This window comes from Colletotrichum paranaense (genome assembly GCF_030867605.1).
Source record: "Colletotrichum paranaense strain IMI 384185 chromosome Unknown Scaffold_3.1, whole genome shotgun sequence".
Lineage (NCBI taxonomy): Eukaryota > Fungi > Ascomycota > Sordariomycetes > Glomerellales > Glomerellaceae > Colletotrichum > Colletotrichum paranaense.
In genome coordinates, this window is record NW_026848961.1 from 3,132,637 (window position 1) to 3,150,772 (window position 18,136).

At 54.0% G+C, this 18,136-nt stretch overlaps 6 protein-coding genes across 6 annotated transcripts; 4 read left to right on the forward strand and 2 right to left on the reverse strand.

The window, feature by feature from the left end:
- Positions 1–2,700: 2,700 nt before the first annotated feature.
- CPAR01_04634 (uncharacterized protein) lies at positions 2,701–3,384 on the forward strand (the record flags this gene model as incomplete). The annotated part of the gene is made up of 1 exon (XM_060488914.1): positions 2,701–3,384. The coding sequence occupies one exon, from the start codon at positions 2,701–2,703 to the stop codon at positions 3,382–3,384; it is 684 nt and encodes a 227-aa protein (XP_060353120.1).
- Positions 3,385–5,794: 2,410 nt separating this feature from the next.
- Positions 5,795–7,521, reverse strand: CPAR01_04635 (uncharacterized protein; the record flags this gene model as incomplete). The annotated part of the gene is made up of 2 exons (XM_060488915.1): positions 5,795–7,300; positions 7,429–7,521. 2 exons carry the CDS (start codon positions 7,519–7,521, stop codon positions 5,795–5,797), a joined length of 1,599 nt encoding a protein of 532 aa, XP_060353121.1.
- A 1,136-nt stretch (positions 7,522–8,657) lies between these two features.
- CPAR01_04636 (galactose-1-phosphate uridylyltransferase) lies at positions 8,658–10,138 on the forward strand (the record flags this gene model as incomplete). Its single annotated transcript, XM_060488916.1, has 4 exons — positions 8,658–8,857; positions 9,042–9,151; positions 9,217–9,861; positions 9,915–10,138. Coding segments are annotated over 4 exons (1,179 nt in total), but the record flags the coding sequence as incomplete, so codon positions are not given.
- Positions 10,139–10,347: 209 nt separating this feature from the next.
- Positions 10,348–10,930, reverse strand: CPAR01_04637 (Erg28 like protein; the record flags this gene model as incomplete). Its single annotated transcript, XM_060488917.1, has 2 exons — positions 10,348–10,800; positions 10,868–10,930. 2 exons carry the CDS (start codon positions 10,928–10,930, stop codon positions 10,348–10,350), a joined length of 516 nt encoding a protein of 171 aa, XP_060353123.1.
- Positions 10,931–11,413: 483 nt separating this feature from the next.
- Positions 11,414–12,482, forward strand: CPAR01_04638 (3-ketoacyl-CoA reductase; the record flags this gene model as incomplete). The annotated part of the gene is made up of 2 exons (XM_060488918.1): positions 11,414–11,557; positions 11,625–12,482. The coding sequence occupies 2 exons, from the start codon at positions 11,414–11,416 to the stop codon at positions 12,480–12,482; spliced, it is 1,002 nt and encodes a 333-aa protein (XP_060353124.1).
- An 816-nt stretch (positions 12,483–13,298) lies between these two features.
- Positions 13,299–17,612, forward strand: CPAR01_04639 (non-repetitive/WGA-negative nucleoporin; the record flags this gene model as incomplete). The annotated part of the gene is made up of 3 exons (XM_060488919.1): positions 13,299–13,632; positions 13,695–16,846; positions 16,899–17,612. 3 exons carry the CDS (start codon positions 13,299–13,301, stop codon positions 17,610–17,612), a joined length of 4,200 nt encoding a protein of 1,399 aa, XP_060353125.1.
- Between the last annotated feature and the right edge of the window lie 524 nt (positions 17,613–18,136).

Here is an 18,136-nt window from a genome sequence, read left to right on the forward strand (position 1 = left end):
CTGAAAATATCTAGTCTTGCCTGTATGGTCCGGCGGGTTTCGGCAAAAACCGCCAATATCGGAAAACCGCCAATATCGGAGATCACCTCAGGGGTTTGCAGCATCACATCTCGAGATCCCAGCATGTCATGCCTCTCCGACGTTAAAGAAAACTTTGACAGGGCTTTAGGGCTGCACTATTGGAAGCTCTATTCCAAACAAAGTAGCGATACCGAAGCCTTCTCCTCCCAATTCTTCCGCTCGCGGGTGGCAAGTCTCCAGCAGCCTAACAGGTGGTTCTTTGCGATCGAGCCTCATTGCCAAGACCGACCATTTCTTCTGTTGGTTCAACTGTCACCACTGTTTTGACTCGAACGTAAAAGGGATCGACGTCAACAGGCGCGCCCTGTCGGGCATGTCGGGGAAATATTCGCGCGCAGCCCCCAAACCCGACATCATCTACGGAGTACTTACCAGCGATTGACTAACAACGTCAAACAAGAAAAAGGAGCAGACGGTTAAAACCTTCTGAACGTGGTGACATGTCAGAAGGGTGAAGGGCCAGCCGTGGTTGGCCGACAGAAGGGCGCTCGAGATGCCGCCGTCAGCACTAGCGACCGTATGAATGCAACGTAGCGAGGCAGTGCCGGATCCAGCCCCGAACAGGGCCAGAAGAGGCTAGAGAGCAACAGAAAGGAACTACTGCAGGTAGCTAGCTGTAGGGTAATTAGGTGGCCAAGCAGTCAATGCAGTGCAGTTATTACCGACGGTAGCTGTGTGTGTATCCCTTGCAAGAAGGGAAATTTGAATCGCGGCTCAGCGGCAACGGCTACCGGTTTATCGGCGTTCGCTGTCTCTGAACGTACAAGGTAGCTGACGGGAAATCACTGCTGGATTGCGGCACAGCTAATAACTCTGGTGGTTTACGGATGCAGACTATTGCATGAGACGAGAAGGAGAAAGGAGGGGAAACATCTCGCCGTGACTTAAGCCCAGACTCTCTCTAAGCACAGCTTTGTGTTTTTATGCGGGGAACCAACATCCTTCTGTGGACTTGTGGTTCTGAAAGCTGTCTTATGTACTGCGTACCCGACTGGCCAACCCATCCAATTTGCCATGGTGAGAAGGGACCGATAGAACCGTCAAAGTTGCCCGACTTCACGATCGCAAAGAGTTGTCATGTAAGAGCAACAGCATGTTTAACGTTGCATGGATGGTAAAGACCCGAGCCAAATCCTTTGAAAGTTTGAAACCTCCCAGTTGTTGTTTACGTCCCACAACGAATCACATTCCATCAAGCCAACTTGAAGTCTCCATCGCTGGACCCACGCAATCTTGATGGCTTCGGAGTGTTCCCAGAAGCTTCATTGGTCATAAACGATCAGGCGAGCCCAGGACCACTTAACATGGAACCTCCATTATCCATGAGAAGAAGCCCAGTACCCATGATCCATCAAAACGTCCCATGCGTTCCATACTCATCCATGTTTAAGCGAGTAAATAAGGCAGAGAAAGGGACTTTTTGACCCCAAACCATAGAAAAACGCAAAAAGATATCGGATCGCCATTGATAATTTCCTTTATTGTCATGTTCAGCTCAGACCAGCAACAAAAAAGCCTTGAATCCCTGGCATATTGCAAAAGGCAATCTGCTAGGAACTCCCACCTCCGGGTACGGACAGGGGTTGCCCTGCCACGAAAACTATCACCCCATGCAACCGTGCGTGCCGCCGTGCAGAGCGCGCGAATTCAGGTACGGATGGATATCTGCAGGTTGCCGTCCATTTCGAGAGTCTTGAAGCTTGCTCCATCGAGAGCTACGAGTTGTGATGAACCTCGTCCCAGCGGGCCAGCATGTCTCCCTCTTGGGTGCGAATATTTGATACGGTGAATCTGATGTGATGAAAGGGAATGCGACCCTGCTACCTTTTGGAGTGCCGCATTGCCGTTAGACTAAATCTTTTCTCCCTAGCTTCGCGGCTTCGCCTCAACGTGACGCTACGCGCCGTGCTTGTGGCCAGCCGATTCGAGAATTCTCGCCCCCGGCATCATATTCTCACGAAGGAATTGCCGACGGCAGGCAATGGCCGATCATTGCATCACAAACATCTCCTGCCAATATCCCGTTCCATCCCCCTTTCAGGCTTTTGCAGGCAGCAACCGCTAGTAGGTACCAGGGCCAAGGTCCACCACTCTACCTAGTCACAACTCACGACTCTCAGCTTCTGCCCGTATCAGGGGGGCACTGGGGCGAACGACTACTTCGAGTATAGCCACTTGAGCCACCATCTTGTCTCGGCGGCTCGGCTGGAGGCCACTGACGGGTAGGTACCTTGCGCTAGAGGTCTTGTCGTGGCACACCTGGATAGACTGGAGGCATCGTTCTGTGGTTCCCAACATCGCTCACAGCTCGCCGGGGCGAGCGTGGGTGCATGGGAAGCTGCTGGGCATGCTGGGCGACGTGAATGGAGCAGGGATGTTCATGTACTTGACAAGGGTAGGAGGAAGGATGCAAGTGACGGCCGACTTCCTTGTCAATCTTCAATAAAAGGCATGCGCGCCTCCCCTCCAGTCCGCCCTTGAATCGAACTCCAAGTGTATCCTGTCTCTCCAACTCTCCCAAGCAGCCAATCCTTAAGACAACATCACGACAACCTACAGTCTTTACAACCTAAGACTCTCGCTTCCCTCGAAAGACAACGCTCCAAATCTCTTCCAAAAATGCAGTCCAAGCTCCTCCTCGCCGCCGCCGCTGCCACCGGCGCAATGGCATTCGAGATGTCCGGCACCCTCCCCCGTGTCCTCCGCCGCGCCGGCAACGACGCCCTCGAGGCACGCGGCAAGACTGCCTGCGCCTCCGTCTGGATGGCCCACTCCACCATCGTCGATGACTTCCCCACCGAGCCCACCGCCCTCGCCACGGAGACCAACCTCGACATCCCCCAAATCACTGACCCCTGCGTCTTCCCCTCCATCACGGGCCAGGCCGGCCAGATCATCACCTCCTACTCCTCCGCCCTCCAGTCCTGGCAGGACGCCCACATCACCGAGATCCGCGACATCTACTCCGCCTGCAGCGACGTCCCGGAGGTCGCGTCCGCCCTGGACGCCTACGGCAGCGCCATCTGCTCTACCGCCCTCGCCGTCCTCACCAGCGGCGATGCTACTGCCACTGCTACCGGCTCCGGCTCCGCCGCGACCGCCACGGGCACGGCTTCCGGCGCGGCTTCCGCCAGTGCCACTGCCTCTCGCTCCGGCTCATCTGCCTCTGCTTCTGGTGCTTCTGCCTCCGGTAGCGCTGCTTCTACCACTGCCGCTGCTGCTGCCGCCGCACCCCGCGAGACTGGACTTTTTGTCGCTGCTGCCGCTGCCGCTGCCGGCATCGTCGGCGCCATTGTCCTGTAAATGGGTTCTTCACTCATGCAACGCCCAAAAGTCCTCCTTGAGGGTCATTGAGGGCCATTGAGGGCCACCTGAGATTAGGGATGGTTTGGCGGGGAAGAACCAAGTGTTGGAAAAGCCCCGGGAAATAATTGCCTATGCGGCGGCCTCCTGAATCATTCACCATTCTCGGTCTCATCTGTATAACTAATCACCGGGAGTACCTATACCCAATTAGTCAATTCAACAAAAGTTCTTTCACATGCAATTGTCCATCTGTGATGTTTGCTACATGCTGATCTCTGTCCAAATGTAGTACCTGGCCCGTCATTGACTGACAAGATTGTATTCGGCCGTGCTAAAATACAACATGAGGCATATAGACATGGACTAGGGTGCCGAGGAAGTCGACACAGAGTTCAATCAAAACTATGCATAATGGAACGAACCGGTGAACAGACCCGACACGACCCGCACAGCATGAGGGTTCCCTGCTCTTGACACAACGCCGACCAGAGAAGGACAAAGCACGGTCTCCTAGCTTGAAATTTTGCAAGGAGTCTTCTTGTTTAACCTTTTGCATGATACGAGGTCTGAAGACTTAGACATGTAGTAGCCATGTGCTCCGATTCTCCTGCTCTCTTGGTCACGGCCAACGAACCGAAGTCTCCAAGCAATTGTGGCATCAAGGCCCAATGTCGCCATGCCCAAGACTATCTCCACCGCGGCTGAAAGCCTTACGTCTTTCAATGCCAAACGCACATCGCTCGCTAGCCTGATGCTCCTGTGGTTGTCCATCTGTTGCTTCGCCTGCCATCACACCTCGTCGGATGACTGACTTCACGCCATTCAAGACGCTCGCGGTGAGCTGGGGGAGGTCCGTCCGACTTTGCCGACTATTAGTCGATCAGAGTCTCTCGAAGACAGGCACTATTCCATCAATAACAAGGTTTCTATTATGGAAATAGGGGAGCGAGACGCCCCCCGGCGTGTTGCCTAGCATATCCTTCAGCTTGGCGTATTCAGCCAACTACACCTGTATTTGTAGTTGACGTGTCGGATTCGCGTGTTTGGTCTCATCAAGGGCGATGGGAGCCTAGTCTGCAATGTGATCGTGCTATTTGTCTCTTTGGGCCGTGAATCAAGAGTGAGATGCTCAGCCAATCCGTCGTAACTCCATTAACAGCCGTTGCTCATTTTTATCACTTTGACTCTCATTTGCTAATTGAATCCTCCAAGAATCTCTGGTCATCTCCCAGGGTGTGATTCCTTATTACTGATTTCTCGTTTCCTGGCTGTAGAATTGGATGCGCTGACATGGAGGCATTTGTGTAATCGATGGCGTTCGAGGCAGCCATAAGGTATAGCCCTGGGTTCCGCGTGCCCTTCGCCGGTCGTTGAGTATTCGCAGATAATGCGCTGCTCGAAGCCCCAACACTAGACACGAACAAAGCATAGAGACGGCTGACCGCGAGAAATGTCTCTGCGTTATCTACGGCAGAAACGCGCCGAAATCCACGATATTGTATATGCGGGACATTTCCATAGAAACCACGCTTTACCCCGAATTCCAATCTTCATCGCCTACTGCCTTCACTTTACACTCCTCTCCCAAGCTTCTTCTCGGCCGTTACGTCTCCCATTTTCTTTTACAGGTTTCTGGGAACCCCACCGCCGGAGAAATGTCAAAAAGAAGCACGTATGACTCAGATAATGACCCGCGCGTCAGCTTGAGCGTCCAAAAAGCCGCCGGAGGAGCTTGGAAATCCCGCGCTTTACTTCACTTTCTCTGCAGGAGATCTCTGGAAAAACCACTTGCGCAGACCCGACCAGCTTATGACTTCGGCATCCAGCTGATCAAACCACCGACAAAAAAGGTGACCGGCCCATCGACCTCGTTCAAGACAGTGACGAAAGAGAGGCCTTCGATGGAAAGACTAGCTTCGTAGATACACAAGAGAAAACTATCTGTTGCCGGGAACACTATGCCAGCCGCCTTGGCGGCGAAGAAGCTGAGGCCTCACCGAGCACGTTACTGTTCCTTAACCACCCAGCTTGTTGGAGGGATTGTCCCTGTTACAGAAAATGTGAACGTGCTTCATCCCGTAAACGCACCTCCAAGTCCCAGATCGAGTGAATTGTAATGCCAAGCAAGAGGAGAATCGTATATATATATCAATAACATGTGTGGCGATATGACATCTCATAATGCCGCGCGGAGAAACTGAGCAAGTTGTTGCCATTTTGAATTTGGTATCTTGGTACACTTTGAACTACCTTGGAGAAGTTAAACCGCTACTGCCAGAAACCAGTACCCCCCTCGCCCCTTTTGACGGAAACGCCAAAGCTCAAAGTCGAATGCAAGTCACACACTGTGCGTAGAACCTATAGGTATATCCGGATCGACCGAATCATCTGAACCGTCCGAATCATCCTACGCCCGGCCAACCCAGCCAGCATTGATGAAGAAGTCGAATATGCGGCCGCCCTTCTGAGTGTCTAGCCTGCATATCTCCTTGGCCTGTTTCTTTTTGAGAGTGCCATTGCTCTTCAATGCTTCCTTTAGAATCTGCTCCTTGATCATTAGGTAGGGCTTGGGCTGCAGCCGCACCACTTCGCAGAGCTTGGCTTCTTCCGGCGTGAGGAGATGCAAGTCTGGGGCGCCGTCTTGCGTGAGCTGAATCGGGGTGACACCGGGTAGCGGCGCGGCCATGTATTTCTGCCGTGTAACAGGGCCAGATGGGCCCGTACCGTTGGCGACAATGACGGTACCATTGGCGGCTGCTCCGTTGACAGCGCCATTGGTCTGAGGTTTGCTCTCTTCCTTGGGAGGAATGGTACCATTAGTACCATCAGGGGCTGGCGCGGACCGAATTGGCAATTCGGGGGCCACGAGCAAGGCGGCGCCGCTTGGGGGATCTGGTACAGCAGCAGCCTTAGACCGCTGTGCCGAGGCCAAGCGGTCTCTATCCATGGATCCCATAGGCACTGCCTTTTGCGCTCGTTGCGACTTTTCTGTCTCGTACTTTTCACCGCTGCGTAAATCTCCGATCCGCACACCTCGCCATTCTTGTAGCTGCGAAATAGCTTGCCTCAAGTTCAACTCGTCAATAAGACCCTGACACAAGCTTTCGAAGTCATCATGGTTCATCATCCGGGCGAAAGGTTTGGCCTTGTTCAGTAAGTCCCTCTCTTCCTTACTCCTCTTCTTCTCGACCTTGGTGTTTTCGCGGTATTCCAGCAGGTTGTGCTCAAACACAACCTTTTTCCTGTCCACACGCTGCGTGAGACGGCAATTGTAGATGTCCATCACTGTCAACTTGAGCTCCATCTCGGGCTCCAACTCGCCTGTCCTAGGGTTGAGACCATCGCCCGGATCAAACTGCATGAGCTGTACAGCTTCTTCGGCTTCGTTTGCGTATTCGGTCTCGAACTCCAAGCGACCTGGCATGTATCCTTGAATCTCGTGACATGACGGTACAGAGGCTGTGGGCTTCGTCTTGGGCTGCAGCGTAGGTGCGTTCTTGGCGGCTTCCTTCCGCTCCTCTATCCTTCGCTTCTTCTTCGCTTGAAAGTCTTCGCGAGAGATCTCGTTCGCGAGATCCATGTCGTGTGGACTGCATCGTTTCGGCAACGGGAAACGAGGAGATTCGACGTAGGCTTTGTAGTAGTGATCTCGCACCTCATCCTTGTGGCGGAAGCCACCAATATGGTCGGCAATGTCGGCCCATGATCCCAAGCCGTAGATTTCCGCTCCTTCTAGTAGCAGCAGTTCTTCGTCGGCACCCCAATCTCGGTCGAAGATTGGGAAAGAATTCTGTTCGATGACACGGTATGGATGTGATTCGGGTTTATGGTTTGAACTGGACTTTCCCTGGGAGAAGCATTGGACGCAGAGATCGTAGTCGTTGCAGGCAGAGTGCGCGCATCTGATTCGGACCTGCATTTACAACAGATGTTTGTTAGCGCGATGCGCAAGGTGTGGAGGGCGGGACATTTGGGTATGCGCCGGGGCGCAGACGCGGGGCACATCAGCATCAAAAGTAATAAAGTCAACAAAACACATACCGTCGAGGTGATGTCTACAGAGCAAATGTCGCAATGATATTTGACACCGCCCTCGCCACCCCTTGTGACGGTCTTCTTTCTGATAACGCCCATTTCGTCCAGGGCTGCGGTGGGGACGTGGAGGCCAGCCCCTGGTCAGGCTGATCCGACGACGGGAGAGTTATTATGATGCAGTAGAAGGCATATGATGGGACTACGGGAAGTAATAAGTGATGCGATGTGACTGGTACGTGGGTCTCGATGTGGATGTGAGGTTTGACGATGATATCGATGGATTCCGGATGACGAGACGCGCGCGTGTTGACGAGGATTGATTTCCAAGGTGAGCCGTCGAAACACAGCCAGGCTCCAATCGAATTGAATCCGGGGATCGATGGCGGAACCTGGAGCGATGGTTCTCCCGAAGTCTATCCGGCGCTCGGGCCTCCGACTGTCATCGCCTTGCTGACCTACACAGTATGTCACTTCAGCCGCAGTAGGGATCAAGCCACACTCGCCGCAAACAACTACCCGATACCGTCTTACATAATGCACTCTGGACTCAAGCCACGATGCCCCGGGCAGTACTGTTATCGGGCTGAACGGCTCCGTCATCCCCGCCATTTGGTTCGGTCGACGGACCAATGCCCGGACTGTCTCTTGACATGCACACCACTTTTTGGCATGTACGAAGTACAGTAGCTCTATCCACAATACCAGCTTCTTTTCGACCAACTCTCGCTCGTGGTATGAGATGAGTTCCAGCATATTCATTCGACATGTAATAACAAAGCCTTGAGGGGAAGAGTTGCCCTTCTGGCTTACCAGAGTCTTCCCTTTCTCAATGCAGTGTCCCACAATGACGTCTCTGCCGAGGCAGGTTCGAGCTTTCCGCCGCTTTCCCGCCGCTGCTTACTGCGGATAAGATGGCACCGATGGGCGCACGACAATGGTGCGCTTTGCGATGGTGGGGTTCGCGGGGCAGTCTTCGCGGTCCCCTCCTTTTCTCCAACAAACCCGACAGGCATGGGCGCGAAACCTCTCGAGGCAGGGATACGACCGTCACTTTTGATGAGCTGTTTTGTGGCAGCTCTACACCTCCTTATTAATACCTAGCCTGACTGTCATTCGGCAGGTCGCGGCCGAGGGCTGGATTTTTCTCTCTCGTCCGTACTAAGTTAGTCTGAACAATAACAAGATTGTTTAAATAAACTCGAGGCTCTTTTTTTCTTGGCCCTTTCACTTCCTGCTCTGGGTCTCGCGGCAGTACTCAGATTTGTTACTTGTTGTCGCAAAGCTTCCCCGCCTTCATTTATACGTTCCCCAGCGTGGAGAGGCGAAGCATCACCATGCCTGAGAAGATCCTCGACGACATCTCTCACAGACGGTACAACCCGTTGAAGGGCACATGGCTACTGGTGTCCCCTCACCGGACCAAGCGTCCCTGGCAGTAAGAATGCGCTAAACCTGACTTGCAATGCGACATGCGCTGAGGTGGACAGAGGCCAGCAGGAGGGACCGTCTACGACGACGCTTCCTGAATACGACCCAAAGGCATGTTCTCATCGAGTCGCATAGAGTCAACAGGCATGAGCTGACTAGATAAAGTGCTACCTCTGCCCTCGAAACCCTAGAGCGGCTGGTGACTCCAACCCCGACTACAAGAACACCTTCGTCTTTGTCAACGACTACAGCGCCGTCAAGGAGGAGCAGGCTGAGTACCAGCCAGAGACAGAAAGCGATGGTATGCAACATGCACCCATTCACAGGCTTCAAGCGAACCAAACCCTGACATTGCAACTCGAGCAGACCTCGCCTCGTCCCTGTTGCGCGCGGAAGCGGCCACGGGCAAATGCTACGTGCTCACCTTCTCCGAGAAGCACCACGTCACGCTCGCCGACATGACGACCGCAGAGATTGCCCCTGTCATCGACGTCTGGACGCAAATCTACGCCTCCCACCTCTCCCCCTCCAACCCGCTGTCCAAGGTCGCCGCCGCCCTCGAGCTGCCCCCCGCGACGCCCGCGAGCACCGTGCCCCAACCCAAGCACCACCTGCGCTACATGCAAATCTTTGAGAACAAGGGCGCCGCTATGGGCTGCTCGAACCCGCACCCGCATTGCCAGATCTGGACGACGTCTACCATGCCTGAGGAGCCGGGTACCGAGCTGGTGCAGATGGGCAAGTACCGTGATCAGCACGCTGGAAGGCATCTATTGGCGGACTACGTCAAGGTCGAGATTGAGAAGAAGGAGCGCACGGTGTTTGAGAATGAGCACTTCCTCGTCGTTGTTCCCTGGTGGGGTGTCTGGCCTTTTGAGGTCTTGATTCTTCCCAAGAGACACGTTCGCGCGCTGGTCGACCTGTCCGCTGAGGAGAGGTTGCAGTTTGCCGAGGCCATTCAGGAGGTTGCCAGGAGATACGACAACCTCTTTGAGACACACTTCCCTTACAGTAAGTTCAGCTTGTGAAGGGCAATAATGGAGATGTCACTGACGACTCGATAGGCTCTGGGATCCACCAAGCACCTCTCGATGCCACCGAAGAAGAGGCCAACAACAGCTACCTCCACATGCACTTCTACCCCCCTCTGCTTCGCTCAGCGACCGTCCGCAAGTTCCTTGTCGGGTACGAGCTGATGGCTGAGCCTCAGCGTGACATCACACCGGAGCAGGCCGCCGCTCGACTCAGGGGCACCGGCGGTGAGCTGTACCGCAAGACCATTCAGTGAACCAGACAAAAGACCATACCATGAATAGTACCATCTTCGTAATTACAACATTTCTAAGCTTTATCTATCCTCGTCATTTCGTGATTTAACTAAAGAGATCCTAAAGTCCCATTTCTGCGCAGAAGCTGAGATCACAGGATGCCTTCATGTGGTATCAGGTTATCGTCTCTAGCGGCTTCCGCAGGCTACTTTTCAACAATATCAACCCTTTACGGGCTAGTAACGTAAAAGTCGCGCACCAATGGCATCCAAATCAAGGCAGTGGTGGCCAGGGTGAAGGGGAAGTATTGCGGCAGACCAAATGTCATGCTCTTGAAGACGAACAACTCGCTGGCAAAGTGACCCAACGCAACAACGTAGGTCCAGATGGCCAGGTCGTACATGTGGGCGTGGTGCAGATGGTACGCGGCATAAAGACGGACGATGCTCGTGAGGAACGTCCAGGTGCCGAAGCAGCGCGCAGCGAGAGGTGTCGCCTGATCCACAACGTCCGTCGCGCCGGCGGGGGCGGGGATGTACTTGTTGACCGAGTCCTCCGGGTTGAACTTATCGGACTTGGGAGCGAGCTTCGTGTTGCGAACGTATTTACCGTCGTAAAGGCGGCGGGAGTAGTGGAGAGTCAGGAGGTTCTGCGCCGAGTTTCCGATGGAGATGAGAGAGAGCTGAGAGAGTATTGCTGGTTAGTGACATGCTTCTGGCGGGGGTTCAGTTCGTTCTTGAAAACCTTACCAGGAGCATGTAGTAGGGTAAGATACCCTTTGCTGGGGGAAGCAAATCCGTGAGAGACACCATTATTGCTGTATTCAAATCCCGTGAAGCTCAATTGGCGCTGAGTGGTGTAGACTTAGAAAGGAGGGAAATTGAGTCGCAAAGGAAAAGAGTGGACATCACGCCGGCATCTCCTTAGCTCAGCGTTAAGTTGCCCCAAGCTTCTGGTCCTTCGTATTCGGATTGAATCCAAAAAAAAAGAAAAAAGAAAAAAAAAGAGATGGAGTGAATGTTTTGTGGCTGGAGCTATCGCATTGTGGCTTGACTTTGGCTCATCAAAGCTGGCCAAAGCTCTCCGGCAGCTTGGCGTAGGTTCAACAATTGAGGGAGGTGCCGAGGTGTGGCTGATGCGATTTTGGAAGTGCATTTTCCACCATTTGCCAATCCCAACATTTTGTCTGTGCTGCTGTGCGAATTCCACGGAGGATCTGGAAAGCTTCTTCCCCTCCTTTCAGCAAACAGCAAATTCTCGATTTCATTCAGCGAGATCAGTGACGACTCATCACAATGGGCGGAATCGCCGATCAACTGGCCTATGTGCCGCAACCTGTCCAGCTTTTGCTAGCTGGTATTGGTGCTCTCTTCCTTACCTCCAAGGCTCTGAGCTATGTCAAGTTCGTGCTTGGTGTCTTTTTGCTTAGTGGCACCAGCGTATGTGCTCCCGAGCATCTCGCCCACCTATCATTGATGTCCAAACACTGACAACGAAGTCGCACAGCTTCGCAAGTATGGCAAGCCTGGCACCTGGGCCGTCGTGACCGGCGCATCAGACGGTCTCGGCAAGGAGTTCGCCTACCAGCTCGCCAGTAAGGGCTTCAACCTCGTCCTCGTCTCCCGAACCCAGTCCAAGCTCGAGACCCTCGCTCACGAGCTCGAGGCCAAGTTCGATGGCAAGATCCAGGTTAAGATCCTCGCCATGGACTTCTCCCGCGACGACAACAACGATTACGACAGACTCGCCCAGCTTGTCAACGGCCTCGACGTCGGTGTTCTCATCAATAACGTCGGCCAGAGCCACAGCATCCCCGTCCCCTTCCTCGAGACCGCCCGCAGCGAGCTCCAGAACATCGTCGCCATCAACTGCCTCGGCACCTTGAAGACCACCCAGGTCGTCGCCCCCATCATGCAGCAGCGCAAGCGCGGTCTCATTCTCACCATGGGCTCCTTTGCCGGCTGGATGCCTACCCCTTACTTGGCCACCTACTCTGGCAGCAAGGCCTTCCTACAACATTGGAGCAGTTCTCTCGCGGCTGAGCTGAAGCCCCAGGGCATCGACGTCGAGCTCGTTCTCAGCTACCTCATTACCACCGCTATGAGCAAGGTCCGCCGCTCAAGCGCCATGATCCCGACACCCAAGAACTTCGTCCGTGCCACTCTCAGCAAGATTGGCTCTGGCAGCTACCAGAACTTCGCCTACACCTACACTCCTTGGTGGACGCACGCTCTTATGCTGTGGGCTGTTGAGAGCACCATTGGTGCCGCCCACCACCTGGCCCTTTGGTTCAACCTGAAGATGCACGTTGACATTCGCAACCGTGCTCTTAGGAAGGCGGCTCGCGAGGCCAAGAAGCAGTAAATGGAGCAGAAAGTATCATCTGTTGTGGTTGATGAGTCGCGCAGTCTAACACGCTATTGCTTTTAAAGCTGGCCGAAGTGCCGTGACGATATATGGGCGAAACGAAGCGCCTAAAGAAGTTTCATTGTGATCTCTTGTGAGATATGAAGCATGGACGAAGAAAGAACATGTAGATGAGAGGTGAATAACAGTGGCTTGGGCTCAGGGTGTAGTGGCCATTTGCATGAGTTATGTAGGGATCACGGCTCGGGAAAAGTCACGGTTTCAAATGGACTAGAATAAAAAAGCGAGTACTTAATATGAGAGAGAGAGAACCCGTTCGAGATGAAGGAGATTTAAATCAACCAAAGTAAGGTACCTGAGTTTAGTACCCAAAGCTCGCAGAGCTACTGCAAGCGCAAGCTTCGAGTGGTGCAAACGTCAGGGTCAGCCTTGTGTCCCAATGTGGCTTAGCGCGGCTCCAGGCGCGAAAATTCCAAGCGTTCGGCGGCCCCAGCCTCTTGAGCTCCTCCAGAAATTGTTTACTGCTGCGTTTTACTGCCCTCGCTCGAATTACCTTCACCTTTCCACACCGAGCCATCGAAGCTCCAATTCTTTTCATTCCCTTCGTCCGGCACGAGCTGCGCAAGGCTCCGCATCGCACACCCCTAGAAGAATATTTTCCACTTCTCGAATCCTCCAATTGACAGGATCACACCTGCCATCACTTGTTGATGATTCGGTAGCGCGACTCCAAACCGCCTTCACTGGCCGCCAGTTTGCGACGCGTTTGCCCGCCTTTCACTACCCCGATCGATCGAACTACTCGACGACAACATGTCCTACCCCCAGATGACGCCGATGCGGCCGGTGCCAGGCGCCTTCCTCAACACGCCCGCAGCCTCCAGATTCGCTAACGACAACGAGCCGGTTAGACGACGACTCTTTGCGGAGGGCGAAGCACCTTCAAGCAACAGTGGCGCGCTGGTGGCAGGATCAAATTTGGCATCCGCTACGGTTGCATCAACCAGCACAAGTGGAGGATTGGTGTCGACCTCATCTGCTCCGGCTCCCCAGCAAAACCTCCCGCCCGTCACGAGAGCAGCTCAAGCGGTCAACCAGTTCCTCCAGTCCGACGAGAACTACCCCGAGCTCGATTCCTACTGCAGGCGTAAGTTCACTGCTCTTGCCTTTATCTAACCTTTCGCGCGACGGCTACTGACATCCACATAGCAGGAGCATCGTCAGACTATGACTTCAACACGCTCGACTCGCCCTGGGCACCCTTCCACAAGACCCAGATGTACCCGATCCCGAACCAGGTTTTCAGCCACTACAATACCGGCCAGCTCCAGACGTTGATGGGCTTGTTCGCCGAGATCAACCATGCCTGGGTGGTCATCGACAACTCGCTGTTCCTATGGGACTACACCCACCCGGACCCCGAACTTATTGGCTTCGAGGACCAACCGCACACGATTCACGCCGTCGCTCTCGTTGCACCCAAGCCTGGCATTTTCGTCAACACCATTACGCACATTCTAGTCGTTGCGACGTCTTCTGAGATGATTCTTCTCGGTCTTTCTGCCGAGACCACGCCATCGGGGACCAAGACCGTTTCGCTTTATAGCACCAAGCTTAACCTCCCTCTCCGAGGCACCGATGTCAGAGTTATCGCTGGCACTGCGGACGGCCGCATCTTCTTTGGAGGCAGTAACGACACCGATATCCATGAGCTTTACTACCAGCAGGAGGAGAAATGGTTCTCAAACAGATGCGGCAAGATCAACCACACCAATCCCGGCTGGTCTTCAGTCGTCACTCTCCAGAGCGGATTCTGGGCACAAAAGTCTCCGGAAGGTCTTCAGAGCATTGTTATTGACGATTCCCGGAAGCTCGTCTACACACTTTCGACTAGATCCACCATTCGTACATACCACATGGACGGGCCTAACAAGCTCACCAAGGTGATCGAAAAGGAGCGCAATGCCTGCCTACGCGACATCACCCACATGATTACCCAGTCTCCTCTCCTCAACGACCGAACTGCTTTTGTGGCCATCAGCGCTATTCCATCACGAGAGGCGTCGAAGCTGCACCTTATGGCTCTCACCAATACCGGCTGCCGTCTGTTCCTTAGCGCGACGAGCTCTGCCTCGTACATGATTGGGGGCGTTTCTTCAAACACGCCCCCTCAAAGTATGCAGGTCCAGTTCATCAAGTTCCCCCCGTCGGACAAGCCTGGACGATCCGGCACTAACAGTGCGGGTGATGCCGTTATCGATCTTGGGTCAAGGGCGCTGGAGTTGAGTAGGCTTGGAGCTCGATTTGCGCCGGGATACTTCTTGGATTTCGTCGTTAAGGACAACGATCCGAACATCGATTTGCTCTTTGTTTCGGCTCCCGAGACTGGCCGAATCAAGGCCAACTCAACTTCCGCTGCGCTCAAGTATTACGAGCACGGAAACTGGATCGATATTGGAAGCAGAGCCGAAGATGTCGGTTTAGTTACCAAGCCGTTTGCCGCAGCAAACCAGCCCGTTGGCTTTGGCAACGAACTTGCGGTTCAGTTCGACCAGCCGGCCACCGAGTTCGCCGTGCTGACCAACACTGGTGTACACATCATTCGCCGCCGCCGGTTGGTGGATACTTTCGCTGCCGCCATTCGTGGTGCAGTGGGAGACGAAGGCCTGGAGCTGGAGACTCGCAAGTTCATTTCTCGGTATGGCCGTGTGGAAACCATCTCCTGCGCTCTTGCTGTAGCTTGCGGTCATGGTGGTGATGCCAGGCCAGGCGCAACGCGCGCGATCGATCAGGCCACAGAAGACCGCGCCAGGACCGTATTCGTCGACTACGGTGGCCAGCCCTCTATCACGGAGGCCGATGGTACCCCTCTCAACACAACCTCCGTTCGCCTGTCCCCTAGGCACGATGCTCTCAGTGTCTATCTCACCCGCCTCATTCGCACATTATGGAAGAACCACGTGGTCGCGCTTGCTGCCAGCCCTACCGGCGGCGTTGCGATTCAATCCATGGTACCCATCGCAAAGCTTCACTCCACTCAGGAGCAGCTGGAGCGTCTCCGCAGATTCCTTGATGCAAACAAGAGTTTCATTCAGGGCCTGTCGGGTCCTTCCGACCTTCAAAGAGTGGCCAGCAAGCAAGAGGAAGTGGCCCTCCAGGCAGAGCACCAAGCTCTGCATGCACTTCAGAAACTGATGGAGAGCATCTCCGAGGGCATCTCGTTCGTCTTGATGCTCTTTGATGAGCGTGTCAGTGACATCTTCACGAGACTGGATGCGACGGCGCAGCAAGGACTGAAAAGTCTCACATACGAGAGCCTGTTCTCACAGTCTTCAGGCAAGGATCTTGCCAAGCTATTGGTCAAGTCCATCGTCAATCGCAACATTGAGAGCGGTTCCAACGTCGAGACTGTCGCGGATGCTCTTCGGAGACGCTGTGGTAGTTTCTGCAGCCCCGATGATGTTGTCATCTTCAAGGCTCAGGAGCAATTGAAGAGAGCGTCTGAGCAGCCGTCCAACAGCAACCAGTCTCGCGCACTTCTGCATGAGAGTTTGAGGCTCTTTGAGCGCGTCGCCGGTGCTCTTTCATTTGCCAACCTACACAACGCCGTCTCTCAGTACATCGACCTGAAGTACTACGCCGGTGCAATCCAGCTCTGCCTCACTGTTGCCCGTGAGAAGGATAGAGGCAACACCGCTTTGTCATGGGTCCATGATGGCAAGCCCGCTAACGACCCTCGGGCTAATGCCTTCTCGGAGCGTAGGAAATGCTACGAACTAATTCACGAGGCTCTTCAACACCTGGATGCCGCGTCAAGCAGGGAACCGGAGACGATCGACGGTAGACTGACTTTGATGGGCACTAAACGCCTCGAGGCCTATAGCGTAGTGAACGACTCGGACGACGAGGTCTTCCACTTTGACCTTTACGAGTGGTACATCGAGCAGGGGTGGACTGACAGAATTCTTGCTATCGAATCACCACACGTCATCACATACCTCCAGAGTCTGGCGAGGAGCAATGTGAACCATGCCGACCTTCTCTGCAGGTTCTATACCCAACGCGAGCGGTACTTTGAGGCTGCTCAGGTCCAGAATGATCTTGCCCAATCAGACTTCGCCATTGGTATCAAGGACAGAATTATCCTTCTCAGCAAGGCCAAGGCGAATGCCAGCGTTGCTACGGCAGGTGTTGGCAGGCAACAACAGCAGGTCCTGGCCCACGAAGTCAGTGAGCTTCTCGACATTGCCAACATCCAGGATGACTTGTTGGAGAGGCTCAAGGCCGACAGCCGCGTTGACCCTGATCGCAAGGCTCAAATTGAGGAAGCGTTGGATGGCCAGGTGATAAGCTTGTCAGACGTGAGTACCCCAGTGTCGCGGTCAGTTTTTTAATGAGACTAATATTTAACAGCTGTTCAACCAATATGCCGACCAAGCGAATTACTATGATCTGTGCCTCCTCATCTACCACAGCGCCGATTACCGCAACCCCAGCACAATCTCCCAAACATGGGTCAGCCTCATCGAGCAGATCCACGAGGAGGCTGTAGAGCGAATGGAGGAAGCTGGTCCCGGCATCCCTGTTCTGCCCTCACCCTACGAATCTGTGTCAGTCAAGGTACAGAACATCGCCCACCGTACTTCTCTGGATAGCTTCATCTTCCCGGTGCCCGTCCTGCTTCCCGAGATTTGTCGGTATGCCGTTGAATACCACCAAGATGCTGAGATCGGTGCGGACCCCACCTGGCCTGTGCAGCTCTTCCTCAGCCTCGGTGTATCCAATGACATGGTCACTCGCGTTCTCGAGAGCGTTTTTGATACCCAAGACTATGGCTTCAGTGGTAACAACCGCAACCGCATCATTGAGCTCATTGTTTTCTCTGTTGATGTTTGGCAACGCGAGGTCAAGCGTCGTGGAGCTGCCTCGATGAAGGGCGATGGTGCCCTTGGTGCGTGGGTTAAGGACCTGCTCAGCAGATGCGAGGCATCACTGCCCCCTGCTGGCCACGGGTCGAACCCGGGTGGCATGGACTTGTCAGAAGTGCGGAGACGTCTGCGGACGGTGAAGAGAGATGTTGATGGCCTTGTTGAGAGAGGTCCCTCTGGAAGCTTGCGCTTCCTGTAATGTCTGGAACTTTATTGGCGTGATGGGAGTTTTCTCAAAGGCGTGTGAAGAGAAGAAACACAAAACTAGATAAAGACTGAACTACGGACTTGGGCTCTCAGAGTGAGCCACGGAAGTGTACAAAGAAGATGCGAAAAGAAACCTTGTATTTGACGCGGACGGGGTTTTGGGCCGGGGCGCGGCTGGTTAGGCGGTGTAGGCTTAGGCTTAGGCTTTGGATGTCTAGTTGGTGTTATTATATGAACACTTTTCCCAGCACTTGAGAGGCCGGACTTTGACTATGGCTTAGCTATGATAATGTGATTTGAGGAAATGGTCATGAGAAATTCGGGTGGGAGGCTTGGTGGTGAGATGGAGCAATGTGGTCCACATATGGGCGTGTCCCTCGCCGCTCGCCCTCACGTTGATGCGCCTTGGAGCTGAATGAGCAATAGTCCAACGCGCACGTTTCATCGTCGAGTCCATCAGAAGTGTTAGTCGTCAACTCAAGTCGCGATGGCTGAGCCAGATTGAGCGAGATTGAG